Source organism: Drosophila subobscura, chromosome A, assembly GCF_008121235.1.
Source record: "Drosophila subobscura isolate 14011-0131.10 chromosome A, UCBerk_Dsub_1.0, whole genome shotgun sequence".
NCBI classification, from domain to species: Eukaryota; Metazoa; Arthropoda; class Insecta; order Diptera; family Drosophilidae; genus Drosophila; species Drosophila subobscura.
In genome coordinates this window covers 5,147,698-5,166,731 of record NC_048530.1, presented here as the reverse complement: position 1 = coordinate 5,166,731, position 19,034 = coordinate 5,147,698, and the positions used below count along the sequence as shown (strand labels likewise).

The 19,034-nt window shown below is 46.6% G+C and overlaps 2 protein-coding genes across 2 annotated transcripts in view; one reads left to right on the top strand and one right to left on the bottom strand.

Annotated features, from left to right (window-relative positions):
• Positions 1 to 18,278, top strand: part of LOC117901976 — a 37,766-nt gene extending 19,488 nt beyond the window's left edge. Inside the window, exons 2-6 of the mRNA XM_034812983.1 lie at positions 14,394 to 14,450; positions 14,544 to 14,762; positions 15,152 to 15,345; positions 15,410 to 15,506; positions 16,936 to 18,278. Coding sequence (XP_034668874.1) covers positions 14,394 to 14,450; positions 14,544 to 14,762; positions 15,152 to 15,345; positions 15,410 to 15,506; positions 16,936 to 17,096 — 728 coding nt within the window. The 3' untranslated portion in view covers positions 17,097 to 18,278. The remainder of the gene's footprint in view (positions 1 to 14,393; positions 14,451 to 14,543; positions 14,763 to 15,151; positions 15,346 to 15,409; positions 15,507 to 16,935) is intronic.
• Positions 5,985 to 6,880, bottom strand: LOC117901984. Its single transcript, XM_034812996.1, has one exon. It carries the CDS (start codon positions 6,814 to 6,816, stop codon positions 5,986 to 5,988), a length of 831 nt encoding a protein of 276 aa, XP_034668887.1. The 5' UTR covers positions 6,817 to 6,880; the 3' UTR covers position 5,985.
• Positions 18,279 to 19,034: the final 756 nt, after the last annotated feature.

Sequence of the window (19,034 nt, the reverse complement as noted above, 5' to 3'; positions counted from 1 at the left end):
GGGGAGAGAGAGTGCTGCCCAAAGAAGTTTTGCCCCTTCGAAATGAAGATAAAATGGCTCGCATCAAAGTTGAACTGTTTTGCTGTACCATTCGCTTTCCATACATAGCTGCCGCTCTCCCTGACGATTCTCCTGTGAATCGAATGGTACTTGGTGTTTTATGGATCCTGTCACTGCTGCAGAAATTCAAGGCTTCCTTAATGCTGCGTTTATTTCTGCCAGAGAACTATCTTCACTTCTACTATCTTCATCTTTCGTTCATGTTATTTTGTACGCTATTCATACCTATAATCCCTTTTTTGTAGCCCAACTTTATCTGTCATCTGCCTTTTATTTAGTCATGCTTAATCGTTTAATATCCGCGTTTATCTTTAAGCTCCTTAACTGGAGCACATAATCAATCTGTGCACGAGGAGATAACAAAGTTAATACAAAGTTAAGTGTAAGCAAAATAAATACATAAATAAATGTGTACCTCATACATACATATGTATCCACACACTTGATTGAGAGACTCACTGGTGGCTTTTTGATTTAGGTTCTGTGTAATTTAGTGGCACGAAAGAAAAGCCATTTAGGGATGACCACAAATCTCAGTCGTGTGACTGTGGGATAGGGATAAGGGCAAGGACAAAACGCATATGAGTGTGTGTGGTGTGTGTGTGTGGCAGGGTTAAGGACAAATCACGCATCAATAGCAATCAATCAATTTGTGGGCAAGCAAACAAATTGACCAAAAAAAAGTATTGATGGGCAAAACAAACAAAAAACCGAAATTGAAGCCAGAGCTAGAGCCACCCACAAGCGCGCAGTCACTGCCAAAAGTTAACAGCATCTAATGTGATTTTGACACACACAAACACACCCACACCCACACCCACACTCTGAAGGAAAGAGAGATGGTTGAATGTTTTGACAGTCTTTGGTTTACAATTTGCCAGCCAAAACTCCTCTGTGTCCTCGTACCCTGTAATTGATATGCCAGTTAAGGTGGAGTATAGGTGATGGAATTATTGTTAATAAACCATTCGGAGTGCAGCTTCTATCATGTAACATTTGAGTGCACAGTTGCAGTGATTTGAATAATTCGTTTGTGACAGAGCAAAGAGTGAAAATAATGGGAATGATTTTAGTTTAAGTCTGAGTCACACTCAGCAGACCATATTTTAGCTGGAAGAGGCATAGCCAAGCGTTGATATTTGAGGTAAAAATCAAATCTAAAATCTAAAAAAACTGAAGCCAATGCCATTTGTTTATTTTAAGTTTAATTTAAAGTTATGCAAGTTTCACGGACTTATTGGGATTTCATTTGCATTTATTTTTGCTTCGATTGCTGGGCATTGCCGCAGTCGCAACGCAACCGCGTGGGTGCGTATTCCGCATGCTTTTCATAATTGCGTTTGATTAAGCGTCAAGCGAAAGAGGAAAATGTTTTTTGTTTGCTGAACTTGGTTTTCAATTTCGTTGTTGGCTGCGAAAGGGTGAGGGAAAAAGGCCTGGCAATGTGGATGGGAATGGGAAACGGCTGCCAGCTTCAAGCAATGGAACTATCCATCAGCAGGGCATGGAATGCTCCCGCAGCAGTGCCAGCGGCAGCGGCAGAGGCAGAGGCAGCAGCTTTCGGAGCTTTTCCTGTTTGCACTCATCGGATTCCCGCTTGCGCCACACTCCACACATGACGAAAATCAATAAGCAAAAGTAGAGGAGAGAGGCAGCAGAGCGGCAGCAGAGGAGAACAGAGTGCCAGAGAGGAGGACGGTCCCATAAATTCATCAGCGTCTCTAAATGGCTTAAATGTGGCTTAGGGCAAACGGTACAGGGCCAACGCATAGCGCGTGGAGGAGCAGCAGCAGCTGCAGCATTAAAACCGCAAGAAGCGTCCTAATCCCGTCGCTGCGTGGATTTACAAGCTTAACCACGCCTACCACACATGCTCTCTCTCTTGTACACACCCACTCTCTCTCTCTCTAGCGCTCAAGCGCTCTTTTTCGCCCTGCGAGTCTCCCGCTTTGAGTGCCCCTTTCGCTCCATGGAATCTGTTAATCTGCGGCCATGATCCCCGGCCCAGTGCCTAATCTTCAGCCAGATTTCACACCGCAAAGCACGCGACTTGCCAGATACCCTTGCCATCTTGCAGAAATCTCTCTGGCTCTCTCAAACTCGTTCTGGCCACGCAATGCCGAGCAATCCTCAATTGTGGCAGATTGTAATTAGAGCGGCTCACGGCTGCACGATTTGCCATTTCGAGGGGCTTACGGCAGTAAGCGGCGCAGGATTTATGTGCTGCTCCTTGCTGCTGCTCCTGTTGTTCCAGTTTCCAGGACGAGCACAAAGCATGAGGCACTCGAGCAGCACTTGAGATGTGCCCTCGCGCCTTTTGTTTTCATTTGTACTCTTAAGACGGTCTTTGTTTCTGCCCTGCCCTGCCCTGTCCTGCTTTACTCTGTTCTGCACTGCTTAGCTCCCTCGCGGGGTCTGGAGGAAAGTGTCGTGCCGCTCTGGAGTCAGCCAAACACTTAGGGCAGGGCTGTCAAACGGCACCAAAGTCCCTTTTCGTTGCCCCTTTGCCCTTTGCCCTGGTGGAACTGCTGTTATGAGCCAGGTGCCGGTGCTTGGCTGGCTGAATTATGCATTTTGCTCGAATAGTTTGTCACTTTAAAGTTTTGTCTCCCAGGGGCTGGCATGGTGGCAGGAGCAAAAAGAGGCAGGAACGGCGGCACGACCGGAGGCAGTCCTGGTGGCATAGTGAAGGCAGCGATTGCAGCATGCCAACTTGCATATTTCATGGAGGTCCGGGGCTAAATGCCAGCACAGGACACTGCCAAAGCCATGCCCAGAGCGGGGAGGGGTTGCGATTTAACGAGCGGAAAAGCTGTCCGGAAATGAGAGAAATCCCTTTCTCCTTGGGGTTAGCAGACAAACGGAAACACCCAATGCTCACTGTTTTCCCTTATTTTCATTATTTTCATTATTTTCCTGCTCTTGTTCATCACTTTTCCCACGCTGGTTTTCCCCTCTCTTGTTTTTGCCCTTTTCTGGCACTTTTCTGCTCTGGCTTTATTTCTGTGCGGCGTATGCTTCGTGGCAGAAGAAAGAAGTATATTAGTGATAAGGCAAAGGAAATTGAGTGGAATCAGAGAAGGTCAGGCAGAGCAATGCGAAAGAGAAGCGCCAAGGCAGAGCCAAGGCCATGCGAAGAGTCATGCCAAAAATAGCAAAAGGGCAGCAAAAGAGTTCAAAATCAAACAGAATAAGGAAGAAATCCTTAATCCTTTTTTTTAAGATTACTTATTAAATATTTTCTTTGATTTTTCAAATGATTGCGGCGAATTGTTGGCTTTCTTTTCCCATTTTATTTGTTGGAAAAAATCTTCCTAATTTCGCTTTGCAGTTTTCTGCACTTTGATGCTTTCTTCTTTCCCTTTTTGTGTTTTTTATTTGCCCCATTTCCTGGCTTGACTTTTCTCACACTCTCGCTGTCAGCTTTCTCTTCCCTGTGGTCTCTGCTGACCTTCCCTCTGGGCTGGCTCGTCCTGCTGCCTCGCTCCTCATGTGCTCCATCCCAAGTTGCTTTTATTCTCATCACAATTCTTTGCTCTCATGGTAAAACGTAAATTACAATTTCAATTTTGCACCCCAAAAAGAAGCTCGGAGAGGGAGGCAGAATGCGAGAGAGTGAGTCGTCTTCTTGCAGTTTCTTTTATGCATTAAATCCATATAAAATAGCTCCCTACATTACTCCTCACTTTATTTATGAAGGCAAAGGGTGTAGCCCTAGGGGGAGGGGAGCGAAAAATCTTCCATGCCTCTGGCTGTGTCCCTCCGACTCTGATTCTCCTCCTCTGCCACTTTATTGCCCTCGACGGAACGGCACAAAAATGAAGAAACTTAATAATTCTATATAATTTTGATATATATGTGTGTGTGTGTGTGTGTGTGTGTGTGTTGGGGCGTGTGTGTGTGAAGAGCGAAAAGTTGTAGTGAAAATTGAGCACATTAAATAACAAAACTCTTGCATTGCCTCGCACCTCGAGGGTGCGGCAACAACTGTAACTTCTCAGCAAAACATTTTGCACCTCATTGCACCCCGCCTGCCCTCCCAGCACTCATTCCCCTTTGCCACTTTCCGTCTGGCTGGTTGTGCGGTGACCCGAACTCAACTTTTCACTTTGCACTTTTCATTTATTGTCCCTCTGTCCCTTTGTCCCTCTGTCCGCGAATGAGAGAGAGAAAAACTTTTGCAATAATCAAGTCCGGAAAGGAACACCTGCACTGGGTGCGACACCCGCCTGCCGCCCCCCTCGAATGCATTTCTTAGTGGCGGCAATTAGGACTTGGACCCAAGCCCTGCCCACTCGCTGCTGCACTTTGGGTCCGCCACAAGTCGGAAATTATAGTCCAAGGGTTCACGTCATTGATGGATTAAACTTGAGGATTGAACGATTGAGGGCCACTGCCGCCAATTATGGCAGCTGATGCAAGTCACCCACCACCCACTCCAGGCGCTCCTGTGCCACCCACTCCGCTGGGAATATCAATTGAATGGCAAAAGCCAGGAGGGCAGCCTCAAAGCAGCTTGTCAGCACACAAAAACGGCGAGGCAAGGGGCCGAAGGTCTCAGGTGGAAATAATGAGTGGGGCGCCAGGGAGGCAATAACGGTCACTAAAGACACTGGACAAGCGCTCATTGGACAGGCACCTAAAATCAATATTAAACACAAATATCCTGCAAATACAAAACAAGTTGGCTGGCGGTGGGGGATATAATTGAAGTTTCTGATCATGTAAATGTTTCAGCACGGGAAATATTTTTGATGATAAGTCGAGCTGGTAAAGGTAGAAAGAATAAATGAGGATGAATAATTATTCTCGAGCGAGAAGCACATTTCTATTGCCAGAGAAACGAAGAAACATGCAGCCAAAGATATTCCATATTATGTGCCAAGAAGTCTTTCAATTTGGAGCAGACTATTGGATAACCCAAACCAACAACATAATATTTTGTATTTCCTGGTGCATAACTCTGGGTGCTCCCTGTTCGAGTCCCTTCAACTCCTTGCTCCGTGCAAATTATGTATGCAAACATTCGGCCAGGCCATAATCCATAATCGTTTTATTTGGTCCGGCGTGTGCCTGTCTGTGGCTTCGATTTATTTATCCATTTCGGCTTTGACTGGCTTTGGTTCGTTTGCATTAATTATTGCCAGAGGCAAACATTTATTCAACAAATAATTCTACTTCACGGAACGCTTGTTCCGCACAAAAAACGGATTTTGGATACGATTATGGGCAATCATTTCGGGAGTGTGTGGGCTCTCTGCCCTCTGTCTTGTGGCCCTTAGTAGGCTTGCAAATTGCAGATAATTAATGCAACTGACAATATTGAGTGCCAAAGAGTAAATATGCCAAATATGCACAGTCGATGGGCATTTTGTGGCCTGTGCAGAGCCTCTTTCGCACTCTTTCTCCTAAGTAAACAAATAAATTCGAGCAACTTGACTGCATTTAACTTGGCATTTCTAAGCACTTCTTAATTGTTAATCTCCCACTGTTTGTTCACTGAGATATTTATCAGCTAAGTGGCAGATTCTTGCTCAACAAAATTGCACAACTATTTTGTGGCACTTGCAAATATTTTGTGTTTCAGTAATAAATGTGCCTGCTGGCGAGGTTCCTTCGGTTAATCAGAAAGTAAATTAGAGTAAGAGTAAAAGTCTCTTTGGTTGTTTCAATTGTTCTATAATTGTATTTGCATTATTCAATTTGTCGCTCATTTATGCCTAAAATTATTCTACACAAAAAAAGAGGTGGATCGGAGCAATCCGTTTATAATTAGCATTGCTGGGCAATTGTGAGTGAGGAATTTTGGGTTGCCCAGCTGTTTGACAGCTGTTGTTTGGCACACCTGTTGCCAGTCGTGTGTGTGGTGGGGGGTGAGGCCAAAGACGAGCTCCGTTCCAGGCGGAGCTGCTTGGCTGGCCCGCACTACAGGTCCGTGGTGATGGTGTGCGTATGCCCCGCCAGCAGCTGAGAGGTGGTGTGCAGTGGCTCCTGCTCCTCTTCCATTGCCATGAGCTCCTCCTCCTGCTCCTGCTGGATGTGCACATCCACCTTGAACCGCTTGGCTGCACTCTCCATTTCCTCTAGATCGCTAAAGGCCGGAAAGTTGGTGGGGCAGAAGTGGCCAGCAATGGCCTCCGGTATGTGGCTGACATTGTGCAGCATGTGGGCGGGTGTGCCCTGCAGATAGTTGCGCCACTTGTTGTAGGAATCGACGCCAGCCCCACCCCGTCGCTGACTGATGGGCGACGAGGTCTTTGGCATAATTCGCTGCGCCTGCTGCATCATGTACATCTCCCACTCGAGATTGCTGGCCATGGGTGAGCCATCAATGGAGTTTGTGGACTCATTTGAATCGTTCGATGTGGCGGAACTGTTGCTCATGTCCTGGGTGCGCATCAGCTGCTGCTGCTGCTTTGTGGGTGTCGAGGCCGAGCTGCTGCATGTGTAGTAGCCGCAGGAGCGTTCCAGGTCCTGCTCCAGCTCCAGCTCCAGCTCCCCGCTTGCCCGCTGCTGCTGCTGTGGCTGCTCGGAAAAGTCATCGCAGATGGCTCTGCTGCGACTCCAAATGCTTCGACTGCTGCTCCGTGTGCTGCTGTTGCAGGAGCTGCTGCCCATGCCGCTGCTATTGCGACTGCTATACAGACGCTTGCCACTGCCACTGGCGCTGCCCGCTGCCAAATTGTAGCTGCTGCCATTTAGCTCTGGCCTGGCCATCAGCTCCTTCACTTTCATGCTGCTCGAACAACAACCCATGACTTTTATGACTGTCTCTCGCTGGATGATTCACGCTGTAGGTTCTCTCGCTGGAGAGGTTCGTTGTCAACTGTTTGGTGTGGCCAGCAGGCAGCTGTCTCTTATATAGCCAGCAGCCAGCAGGTAGCTTTCACTCAACTGTTGCGAATTTCCTGGAAACCACCAAAAGGGACACGCACTCTCTCTCTCTCCATCTCCATCTCCATCTCTCTTTCGCTGCGCTGATAGCCGCGTACCTGATTAGCCTGGCCTAATCCCCGCGCGACATGGCCAAGGGGATTTCATGTGGAATCACGACAAATGTTATATGGCCACGGCAATTTGGTCAAAACAACATTTAGATCCCAGCTCTCACCTTCTCCTACCTGCCTGGCCTGGCCTGGCCTGGCCATGTCCTTGATTCGAGCACTTTCGATATCGGCCAACGAGTTAAGGATCTCCCGCACTCTGTTCTCTGCCTGTACAGCCATAAATAATGGATGTACACTGCTCTGCTCTGGTCTGGTCTGCCTCCCTCAACCCTTTCGTCGCTGCTTGGACAAAACTTTCCAATAGACAGGAGATGCTGCGCAGCCCACAAAACGCAGAACACAAATCGCAGGCGCAGTTGTCCTTCTCCCTGTTCGTTTCGTGCCGCGTCCTTGGACCATTGTACTGTAACTCAGCGTGGGCCGTCGTCGCTTTCCCTCTGGCCTCTGCGGCAATTGTTGTGCAAACGCCGTGGCGCAGTCCCCGGAACGCCGTTAACGCCGGCCACAAGTGCACCGACCATCGATCGAATCAAAGCCAGGGCCAGGGCCAGAGCGCAGCTGTCCGATCTGCATCCATTGTTCCGCTCTACGTTCTGCGTTCTCCTTTCTCTTGAATTTTCCCTCAATGGGAGTTCGGTGCGCTCCTGCTGCGGCTCCTGCTGCTGCTTTCATTCTGGACTCGAGCCAAGGCCAAAACCCAAGAACCAAGAACCAAAACCGAAATCAACATTGAGCAAGGCAATGAAAGTAAATTCGCCCTCGTTTGGTGCTCAATGAATGCAGGTGAATGGATTCCAAATGATGTTAGCCCATGGGGAATAAAGTTGAACCAACAGATGGCACGTAAAGCGAAATCAGAGCACAAAACTGAAGGCAAACAAACATTTACTTCAATTATAATAATAATTATAACTATTGTTGCAAATGTTTGACTATTTCAGCTATCAGTAGAGAGTAAACCCTTTCGAGTCATCCAATTGCTTCATTGCTTCGTTCTGCCATAGAAACACCACGAAAGTAGCACTAGGGAACGCATTTACATGTCGTGTGCATGACGCCACACATTGCTGCTTTTCTTTCAACAAAACACACACAAATCTCCGACTCTCTTTCTTTAAATATTTCTTCAAGGAACAAACAACAAATATTTCCCCTGCATAAGTGCATTTATTTTGTGTTTATTTTTGCTGTTAAGTGGCGTTACATTCTCCAGTGTGTTGTATTTTATCTCTCGGCTGGCGTAGCCACAAATCAAACTGATAATCGACTGACTTGGGGGGTTTCGCGTGTGGCCAGCAGTTGCCTGGAGAGGGATGGGACTGTTTCCCGGGCTTAGTCTTGGACTAACCACAAGTCCGGCAGACTGCTGCCATTTCTTGTTGCATTTTCACACGCAATCGTGAAAATTTCCCGCATATTTGCCTTTGGGAAAACGTGCGGGCGGAGTTTCCTTTCCGTTACGGGGCTTTCCTGCACTCTCTCTCCCCTCTCTGTCTCTCTGTTTCTCTCTGTGTGTGTTTGCTTATCCGTTGTTGATCCTAAGTCCTGCATCTAAATCTGCATTCGAAGAGTCAGAGTCGAAGTAGGAGTCACGTAATGCCGTCATTCCGTGACGCTGCAACTCGCATTTTGGCTGCACGTGATGGGAATTAGAAATCCAAATGAGTTGCCATCCAACGGCAGCCAAAGCGGAAACGGAAGCCGACAGTCGACAGCCTTGAGAGCCTTGAGAGTACCCGGTAAGGGGAGCCACTCAATGTGTAACGAAAGTGTCCTGAAGCAAAAGGAATCTGTTCTTGCCACCTACCAAATCCGTTTGTCGATTGCTTCCGCAAATTCTTTGCATTTTCAAAGAGAGCGAGGCGGGACTCCTTTTCCCTATTATTTGTGCATGGATGGGCCCCAGGGAATGGCCCTGCTGCAAGTGCCGCACCTTTTGGCTTCCTGGCTGGCTGCTACCCTTGGCTTCACGCACAGAAAGCTGTCAATTAAGTTGGCTCAAAGGACGAGATGCCGCACAAAGCGCACCCCTCCAGCAAATGGCCAAGAAATTGAAATGCCATTGACACAGCAGCAAGGACACGGCAAGGAGCGTAGAAAGAGCCAGGTCACTGCAGTCCCTCCAGAGTCCAGAGTTAGAGAACGTGACTGGGAGGGAACTGGAATAAAAAACTGAAACCAGAACCAAAACCAAAACCAAAACCGGAGCTAAATGTAACTTTCGGCACAAGTGCAAGCCAAGCAATTGAGGGCCGGCACCAGAAACCAGGGACATCTGGCCAAAAAAGAATGAAGTACGAGGAGAGGGTCCATCATGGCCAAGACAATGGCAAATGGCAGGGACATGACCAGTTCCAGGAGTCGCTGGCCGCAGACCATCTGTGGATCAAGCATCAATGCAGCTTCGTTTTAAGGTTTTTGCATCTTTTTTTTGTTGCCACCAAACAAAACAAACAAAAAACTAAACGAAAACACACAGGGACAGTGCGGGACAGGAGGAGGTATCCTAGATGTATGTGTGTCAGTGTGTGTGAGTGGTTGGAAAATATTCAAAAATTCAATTTGTGAATTTTTGTTTACGAAACGCATTTTCCGTGTATCGACAGTGAGGACGAGCCCAGGGACCAACTCCTTGCCCTGCCACGGTGCCATAAAGCCATAAAATCGACCGCGTGCTTGCTCCTAGCGTCGTCACAGGGATCTCGGCACTCAGGTAGCCCAGCACAGTGAGTTCCCATTGCCATCGCTGCAATGATGATGATTGAGCAGAGGATGTACCAGAAGACGCGCTTGTCGCGTCTCATCCTGTCTGATTCGATGCGTTTGCTCTTGTGCTGGACGCACTTGTTGATCCGTGGCCCGGGTCAAGTAGAATCTGGACATGGTGTGCCATGGTATTTCCGCATCCTGCGGGAAATTCACGCACAGACCTCAGTCTGAGGCGGCTAAACCGGGGGAAATACATCGCAAATGGCCATGGCCATGGGCAGCAACGGCATTCCACACGAATCAAATCCAACACATGTCGCGATTTGGTCGTTAGGCGAGACTACTTAGGACCTAATTTCGACAAATAGCAACCTGATTCTATCCAAGCAAATGCAGTGCCGCACAGCTGGATCCAAGTGCCCAGTGCCGTCATGGGATTTGCCCATGGACCAGGTGTGAGGCCTTGACTTGCGATTCAGTTCCATTGCGACTTGCGCACGATATTTGAATATAAAATTTGACTCAGTTTTGTGGGTACAGTCTGCCGCTAGCTATCGATAATTTATCGATAACTGGTACATAAATAAACGAGTGTTTGGCCCTATCAAAAGATTTCCTCCCTTAAAGAGTCGCAGAGTTTCAGTGGTACAGTACTGTACCCGGCTTGAAGTGTCATTCCATGGGTCTCTGATGCTGCTGCTTTTTCACTGCTGCTGCTCCATCCACTGCTTTTGCTCCTGCTGCTGTGGCAAACAAACATCAATTAGGCATACCGCCTCAGCACAATCCCCTGCCCTCGCCCACCCACTTGACTGTCCACTGTTCTGCTCGTTTTACGATGGCCACTTTACGTGCCCCAGCTCCAGCTCCAGCTTCAGCCACATTTCCGCCTGGCTTGGATGCCTTTTTGGGCCAGCTTTAAAGTGACTTTTTGCGTTCATTGTTTGTGTGACAGGGAGGAGCCCCTGCTCGGCAGAGGCGTCCCTTAAAGTTGCAAACGGAAGCAACTTCAATTTCTTATCTGTTGTCAGTTGACTGCGCGCCTCTGGGTATGCAACACTTTTCGCACACCATTTTGGCCATTGCTTTGGGGACTCGTTGACTACAGTTAAATAACATTTCAAGCAATTTAACGACTGTATCAGATTTTATATATGTAATAAATGCAGCATCGAGTTCGCGCATTTTTTCGTTTCTTTAGAGCCGCAGACAGCAGCGTTCGGGGAATGCGTGTAAGCGGCTCTTCTGTGTATCCCCCACCTGCCAGCCTTTCTGCCTGCCTGCCCACACCAGATTTTGGAGTCTTACGACAAACTTTCAACGTGACTGGCGCTGTGCCTCCCCAATATGGACCCCCCCTGCTGCATGCCACCTGTAATCGAAGAAAATCAATAGAATTTCCTTACTTATAATTGTGTTTGTGTTATGAGTGTGCGTGTGTCTCTCCCTCAGTGTTTGTTTGACATGAGTGAGCTGTGGGGAGGGGACACGTGTCTGGCTGTGCGCTCTTATGAATTATTGAATGGCTTATGGAGTTTTCGCTCCTCCCCCACATTGATGTTTATTTACATTTGTAATCGGCATTTCAGCCTCCAGTCGCGAGGAGGTGAAACTTTGGCCACATAAATCCATTCGATGGAGTGTTCTTTTGGCAAAACCATCAGTGGAGAGTGTGGAGGCAACATCCATCAGCTACTTCTGCCCTAATCAAGTAAACATATAAAATAATATCTAACAAAATGATGCCTGTACTTGGGAATGATTTGTGTTTGCCGCTGCTGCAGCTCAAAATTCCCTTCTGTAACCCCAAGACACGATTCCATCTTTCTGCCCATAGAATATTTCATATTTCTAGTTCAATTATTACATAGTAAAGGGTTTATTTTGCTTGAGAATTCATAGCTTCAAGATAAAGCCAGAGAACAGCTACAGCTACACCTCTAGGATCAGCATCTCCCCTTTGCTAAATTCCCTCAAAAAGAATACAACAAATAATTGCACTCAACCATAACTAGATTTATTAATTTTATAACATGGCAGACTTCATTTTGTTTAATTACAATTCCTGAATATATTAAACGACGAAGAGGCGTTGCCAAAACGCTCGAAGCCAAAGAGTTTGAGCATCAGATATTTCTTCGATATGAACGTAAAGCCGCTCATTGTCATTTGGGAGAGACTGAAAATAGTTAGGACCAGAAAGCCCAAAATGAGGAGCAGGGCAAAGCGTGCTGGCTTCTGCTTGGGCTTCTCCCCCATGGCATCCAGATAGGCGTCGGAGAGCGGAGATCCCTTCCCACGGTACATCCTGTCAGATGCCAACTGGCATCGGCGGAATGGCGGCAGCGACTTCTTTCGGGACACTACTGGCTTCCTGCCAATACCATGGCAATATTTGTAATTATCCAGACGAAAGGCAAGCATGTCCAACGACGACTTGCCGATGCACAGCTTCGGGCCATTCCTCTTGTCCATCATTTAACTGCAATCAAAAGGGAACAAGAAATGCTTACAATGTCTTGCCTTTAGTCATTTGGTTTACTATTAGTTACTTTTGCAATGTGTTGCGTACTATTTCCAACTGTTGTACATGGGAATGTGAACGTGACTGATTATATTTCGATGTGTCTAAATAAAAGGCTGCTGGGTTTGCCTTTATCTACACTTGCAAGGAGCAGTAGGGTTTGTGTGTTGTACTGTGATTCCAGCTATTGAATGTTATATACAGATGCAGATACAATAAAAAAACAGCTACTTTATTTAGTAACAATCTGTTTGGATTTTATTTAGAATTGTTTTAGATATTTTTTAGAATTTATTCAAATTTATTTGCAAATTGCAAGTAGCTGATTTTTTCTACCCAAATATTCTGGAGTTGTTTCGGCACCCAAATGTACACAGATAAATCTCTATAAACACTGTCAATAAATGCTTTTCAAGGGTATGAACTCTTCAAAGATCTCCTCATGTTTGATAAGTGGTTGGGCGGACAGTAACGAGTCTTCCCTTTGGAGTCCGAGAGCCCAATCCCCACCTACTTATCGCTTCAGTGCGGCCTTGTCTTTCGCTTTCTCTGTTAGTTAAATCCGAATGCCCCTCCTAATGGCCCAGTCTCCATCCAATTGAGTGTGACAAATTGCGTAAAGTGTGTGTTCTGTGTGTACGTTTTGTTAATTGCTCGAGCATTTTGGGCATTTCTTTGTCTACATTTTTGGCTACTGATTATGGAAATTGCATTCGATGGCTGGCTGCTTCTGTGGGTTGTTTGTTTGGCTCTAATGAGCATTTAATGGCCTCTGGAGATGAGCAGGATATTGCACTGCCACGACAATCAGACATGGGCTGTACGCACTCGTACCTGCAGCGATGATGATTTGTCCTTCCGGTTTGCATTTTACCCTTCACTCTCCCACTCTCTCACTCTCCCACTCTCTCACTCTCCCACTCTCTCACTGTGTTTGTCCCTTGCCCTGCCTCTCTGTGTCGTTTCTAATTGAATTTTTATTGCACTTTTACCATTTCTCTGTGCCTGGTTTGTATTTTTTGCTCTTCTTGTGTTTGCTTCATTCATAAATTACGGGGAACTTCGCGGAAGTTTGTTGTTTTATTTGTTTGTTTTTCGTGTGGAATTCCCTGGCTGCTGGGCAGGTCCCTGTCCCACAGGGAATTGCGCATAATTCGTGGCATCAGGGGCATGTTAATTAGTTCGTTGCGGGCATAGATTTGCCATCTCCCATCTCCCATCTCACATGTAATTAACCAAATTAGGCGACTGAAGCGGCAGCCGAAATAAATGGTGGCCCCCAGCAGGAAGGCGCGGAGAGTCTCTCTTAGAGGGGGGAGTGTCTTTTGCTGTGGAGTGAAGTGTGCCCTAATGGGGGCTGGAAAGGGGCGCAGACAGTAGACAGCGATAAATGCTAACGCTTTGAAGGTCATTCGCCTGGCTGCCTGAATGGACAATTCTCTTTTATGGCCCCGCACCCATGGCTGCTATTGGGGCTTTATTTGCAGATCATTTGTCTGTCTCTCTCGTGTGTGTGTGTGTGCCTGTGCCTGTGTGTGTGTTCTGGTCTCACCTGTGCCTGCTCCTGTGGCTTGCCCACCTCCTGGTTTTTGGGTTTCTTGGCCAAAGTTTTAATGCAGTAAATAACTACGCAAAAGTTGTGGCTTCTTGTAACAGTCCCCTACCCCCTGCGCACCCCCCGCTGAGCAGTCATTTTGCATATGCACTTTGGCAGCTGCACTTAGTGCAACTTGCTAAGCTGCCACTCAGAGGCTCAAGCAAGTGAAGCCACTGAAGCCACTGAATACTCTCGCATGGGTAGGGGCTGGAGAGGGGATAAGCCAGTTATATGATCCCTTGGGTGTTTTTTGAGCGTGTGTGGCATGTGGCATGTGGCAGGGCAGGGTGCACTGTCAGCACTTTCAACCGACAGAACTTGAAATAATTCTCATATCAATCTGTTGCCAAGGACTGGCTGTACTTCACAGTTGATTTTGCATCCTACATGCTTCAACATCCTGCAACGAGAGCGAGGGCCGCCCGCAGATGCATAAATTTCCGCTGTTATCATTTCCTCACGCAACAATTCTGAAGTTTCCTTCTTCGATTTGCAGCTGTGAGACTGGCTGCTTACGCCGAGGAGGTCACTACTTCAGGCAGCCTCTCGGAAGGTGAGTTCTCCATGGCAACCGCAACCGCATCCGCATCCGCATCCGCATCCGAGTTCCACTTAGACGCTAATCAAACATTCATTTCATGCACAGAATGGGGCTCCGGCTGGCGTGGCACCAATTTCCTGGTAGAAGTGGAACAGACGGCACCCTCCCTACCCTCGGGATCAGTGGCAGGCGCCAGCAGCAGCAGTGGCAGTGGCAGTGGCAGTGGCAACGTTGAGGACTATCTGAGCAGCCTGGAGGAGGATGGCAGCTTCACAACGGGCACCACACCGGGAGCCAACTCCAACAGCAGCACCGTGGACACGGGTAAGTCCAACAGTTCCACTTCAAGCGTTCAAACTTGTCAAACTATGCCAAAAGTTCGCTCAGTTTCCACACATAAATTTCCCCGACTAAAGCTGAAATTTGCCTTGAAATAAGAATTTCCCGCACATCATTCCACACCTGGCCAAGGTCTTGCAGCAAAATCCTTTGGCTTTCTCGGGCTGGATTCAAGTGCTCAAGTCCTGGCTGCTTCCAATCCCAAAATCCATTGCCAATTCTCGCTGCCAGGATAATTGAATTTCCAGTCTGACTTTTGCGTTATTTACGCACTGTACGTGCGACCATAAATATGTGCAAATAAATAAACAAAAGAGAGACAGCGAGAGGCAAGTGTCTTTTCTGGTGCTAACATTTTGCTTACCTTCTGGCAGGACCCAAGATCATTGTGCGCACGGAGGAGGTGCTGATTGTGGGCCTCGTACTGGTCCTGTGGGTGGGCGCCATTATGTTATTTTTCAATCGCTGGGGCAAGATTCGCATGCTGGAGCCCTACCAGCCAAAGTTCCAGCAGCAGCATCGCAGCTCCTGCCCGCTGGTCGATCTGGATGCAGTGACAACGCATCAGGTGAGCATTGGAATCACTTTCTCTCTCTCACTCTCATTTCACTCAATCTCTTTTCGTTTTACAGCGCACATCCGTCTCGCGTATGTCGATGGGCATGGTGCATAATCTGAATATGCCGACGTGTCAATTTGCGGCCTATAATCCCAACATTTATGCCAAGGGTATGTACACACAGCTACGGTGGGGCGGGGGCGTTGGGTGTCTGCATATGTCATCTGCTTCCTGTCCTCTGGCTGTCGCTCTTCCCACTTGTTCTCTCTTATTTTTGCCTCTCCTTTTAAACCCTGCCTGAGTGCCGAATGCAATTAAAGCCGAACAACGCATCCATCGAGTATCCTCCACTTGCAGTGCGAGCAGCCAACCACTTAACCACTGTGAGTCGCCAGAGACCCCATCGCACAGTGGGACAAGGGGCGTGGAAATTTGTGTTGGCTGGGGAAACTCTTTGGGTGATTTATCACTGGTAAAAAATGTATCTTTATCATTGGAAATTATTTTGAATGAAACTGAACTTACTCGGAATTGGAACTGAAATTTCTAAAACACAGAGGATCTGCCACTAACTTTATGCATCCAAAAGCCACACTCGAAGCTGTTTTTCAAACTCTTGCGCATTCTCTTTTATACTCTTCACTTGTGCGTACGAGTCGAGCGAGTCTGCTGAGTACAAGAGTTCTTTCCTCAACTAGTTACTTGTTCAATCATAAGATAATTCCCCTGTTGAAGCTTCAAGCAGCAGTAACCATTATCCCGCCCAGAATTGAACCCCAAAGCGACGCTTGGCCCTTCAGATTACTCATTGAAAGTGAATCGAAATGCTTATGCGTAATGCCGCCCGCTGTAGTGTAAACGTTTAATAACGCCAGGCCAGCAACTGTAGTACTTGATTCAATGTCTGACATCCCACATGCCGCATCCTGGCACTGGTAATGGTAATGGGAATGGCACTGGCACTGGCACTGGTACTGGCTTTTTTAATGAGTTGCCAGACAATTAAGTTGCCCGCTGAGCGGAGGCAGCAAATACAACTTTAATGCCATTGCTCTGCCCTACAACTGGGATGTTGCGCAATTAAATCCCATGGAAACGCATGGAGCACACCCGAACAGTGCCGAACAGGGGAAACACACATAAAACATGCGAAGGAGCATGATGAAAATGATGTAGGGGGTAAGTCAGCGAGTGTGAGTGAAGGAGACCGGAATAAAGTCTATTAAGTTGGTGTGGCTTGAGCTGGATGTGGGGGCATTTCCTCAATCTCAGAGCAGGGCACGTGACCTGCACGTGAGTCACGCCAAAAGGCCACACCAAACCCCACTTATGAGACACAAATGAGGCTAAAATAAATTGGGATCAGCCCCACAAACTGTTCGACTCTTTGCCATGCAATGTTTCAGCTGGTTAAATGTCCATAAAATCAAGTGGAATTTGCACATTTTGAAGCTGCGCCTGCTCACGTGCCCCTCTCTGTGGCTGCCGCATTAGCATTTACGCTCGCTTGATTGTTACGATTGTTACCATCCCATAAGCGACTTTAGTTACTGCCCGGAATGGAGATTGTGTCTAACCATTTTGCTCTTGCCATTTCAGGTTATGCCTCGCATGTGTCGCACGTGTCACGGCCGAGGCAGAACTCGGTGTTTGTGGGTGCCAGCACCAGTCACTATCTGATGCCGCGAGCGCCACGCAAGACACGCTCGGCCATGGACTTGCACTCCATGGTGCTGGATGAGAGTGCCGAACAGGTGTAGGTGCCCGCCCCCCAAGATGCAGCAGGAGCAGCCATCAGCCAAGGACTAAGTCGCATATTTGTTGTATAAGTCAGTGTGTAAGTGGGGTGGGGATGAGAGGGAGTAAGTGGTTTTTCATTTGATTCAAAGGTGTGAAAGAAAACGCTGCCCAACTATTTACACTCAAAGCCCATGCCCCTGTCTGTCTGTCTGTCTGTCTTTCATTTGTCTAGAAGGGATATGTAAGTGCTTTGTCCTTTCAGCGATTCATTGGAATCCAGCATTCGTGTCAATTTTGGTTAAAGCTGTCTTCTAGCCCAACCCATTACTGAAGCAGACCTCTAGCAGTACTAACTATGGTAGAGCATTCGTATTATTAGCTTCATTATCCAGTGTTACTCTCAAACGTATGTAGTCTATGCCTAACCCACACGTTTCTCTTCTACTTCTATAACTTAGCGTCTTTCTGCCACAACTATTGGATACCAGAATAGACATATTTAGTGAAATACAAATGCAAATATTCAATATACATACGTACACATGTACAATACTGTGTCATTAATTGTTTAGTTTGTAAGCCTAAAAAGCTCAAAATGGATCAGAATAGAAAACTCTCTGGAAAATTGTACCACAACACAACAGAACGTACTTTCGTGTAATTTTCTTTGATTTATTTTTCTTGGCTGCAGCAAAACTCTATCAAAACTATCTGTACTAGCTAACTGTCTAGACTACTCGTAAGTTGTAAGTATTTTGGAGACCAAGAGCAGATTGAAACTGCATGGAGAAGGAGGAGAAAGAAGAAAAAACAAACTAACGAAAGCTTTAAATTCCTTTTGGGGCCTGTACCAAACAAAAAGAAAAAATCAAATAAATAAAAAAGAAAAAGAAAAGGAAACCCATCCAGAACAAAACCGAAAATTGTATTCTAAGCTTAAGGTAAATAACTCTCAACCAAATGTCTAGTGCAAAATATGTGGAACAATGTAAACTATAAACTAAAACACTAAAGCCTAACCGAAACCTAAACTCGAACTCAAACTACAGATCTACAACCACATCGTACTCGTATATTGAAGGGCACTCCCGTACCATAAAGGTGTTTGCCCAAACAACAAATGTTCTAACTTGTTTTACAATATTTACAAGAGCCTCGGCAAAACAACGTTATATACAACACTTGTGTACCATACATATGTATCGAATAAATGCTACATCTATATATACATACAATATATAATTATATACGTATACAAATATGGAGCGGCGAAGAGCCCCCAAAAGAGGAAAAACCAAAAACAAATACAATTATATACAATACATTTTGAACAATTCAATTAAAACAAATATATTTGAAGCGGCGAGTGGTTTTGCTTTCTTCTCACATTACGAGTATTCGTTGCACGCCATTCGCTACTCTTCATTCGCTAATCGTTACACCCCATTCTCGCTATTCGCTTTCCCTTGTGGACACTTCAAATTGATGTCTTGAGAGATTGGCTTCAAGTGGCCAATAGACACAAACATTTAAATCATATTTCCACCTTCCGCTTTCCACTTGGAACAGTTTTGTAGCTCCAAGCTCCGACAGCCCCATTGAGATCTACTGAATGTTTTTCTTTTCTTTTTGCTGGTTAACGCACCTGCTGGTGCTCGCCTTCTGGCATTCAATTCTTTCAATTGCTGTGTTTGTGTGTAAATTTGCAATAAAATATATAAAGCCATTTGGCGTCGATTCTTCATAAATCCAATTGGAGCAGCGACAGCCACAGCAAGCGACATGCTGGTCTGCACATAAACGAGCTACAACGTGGAGGGTTACGGGATCCATAAACATTTTTGACAAAATGGCGAGAAAAGGACGCGTAAAGTGCTGACCAATCCAAACGAGCCGCAGCGTGAACAGAGCGCGAAGAGGAGAGGTCAATAAATGGAAGCCATTCAATGTTATGCCCG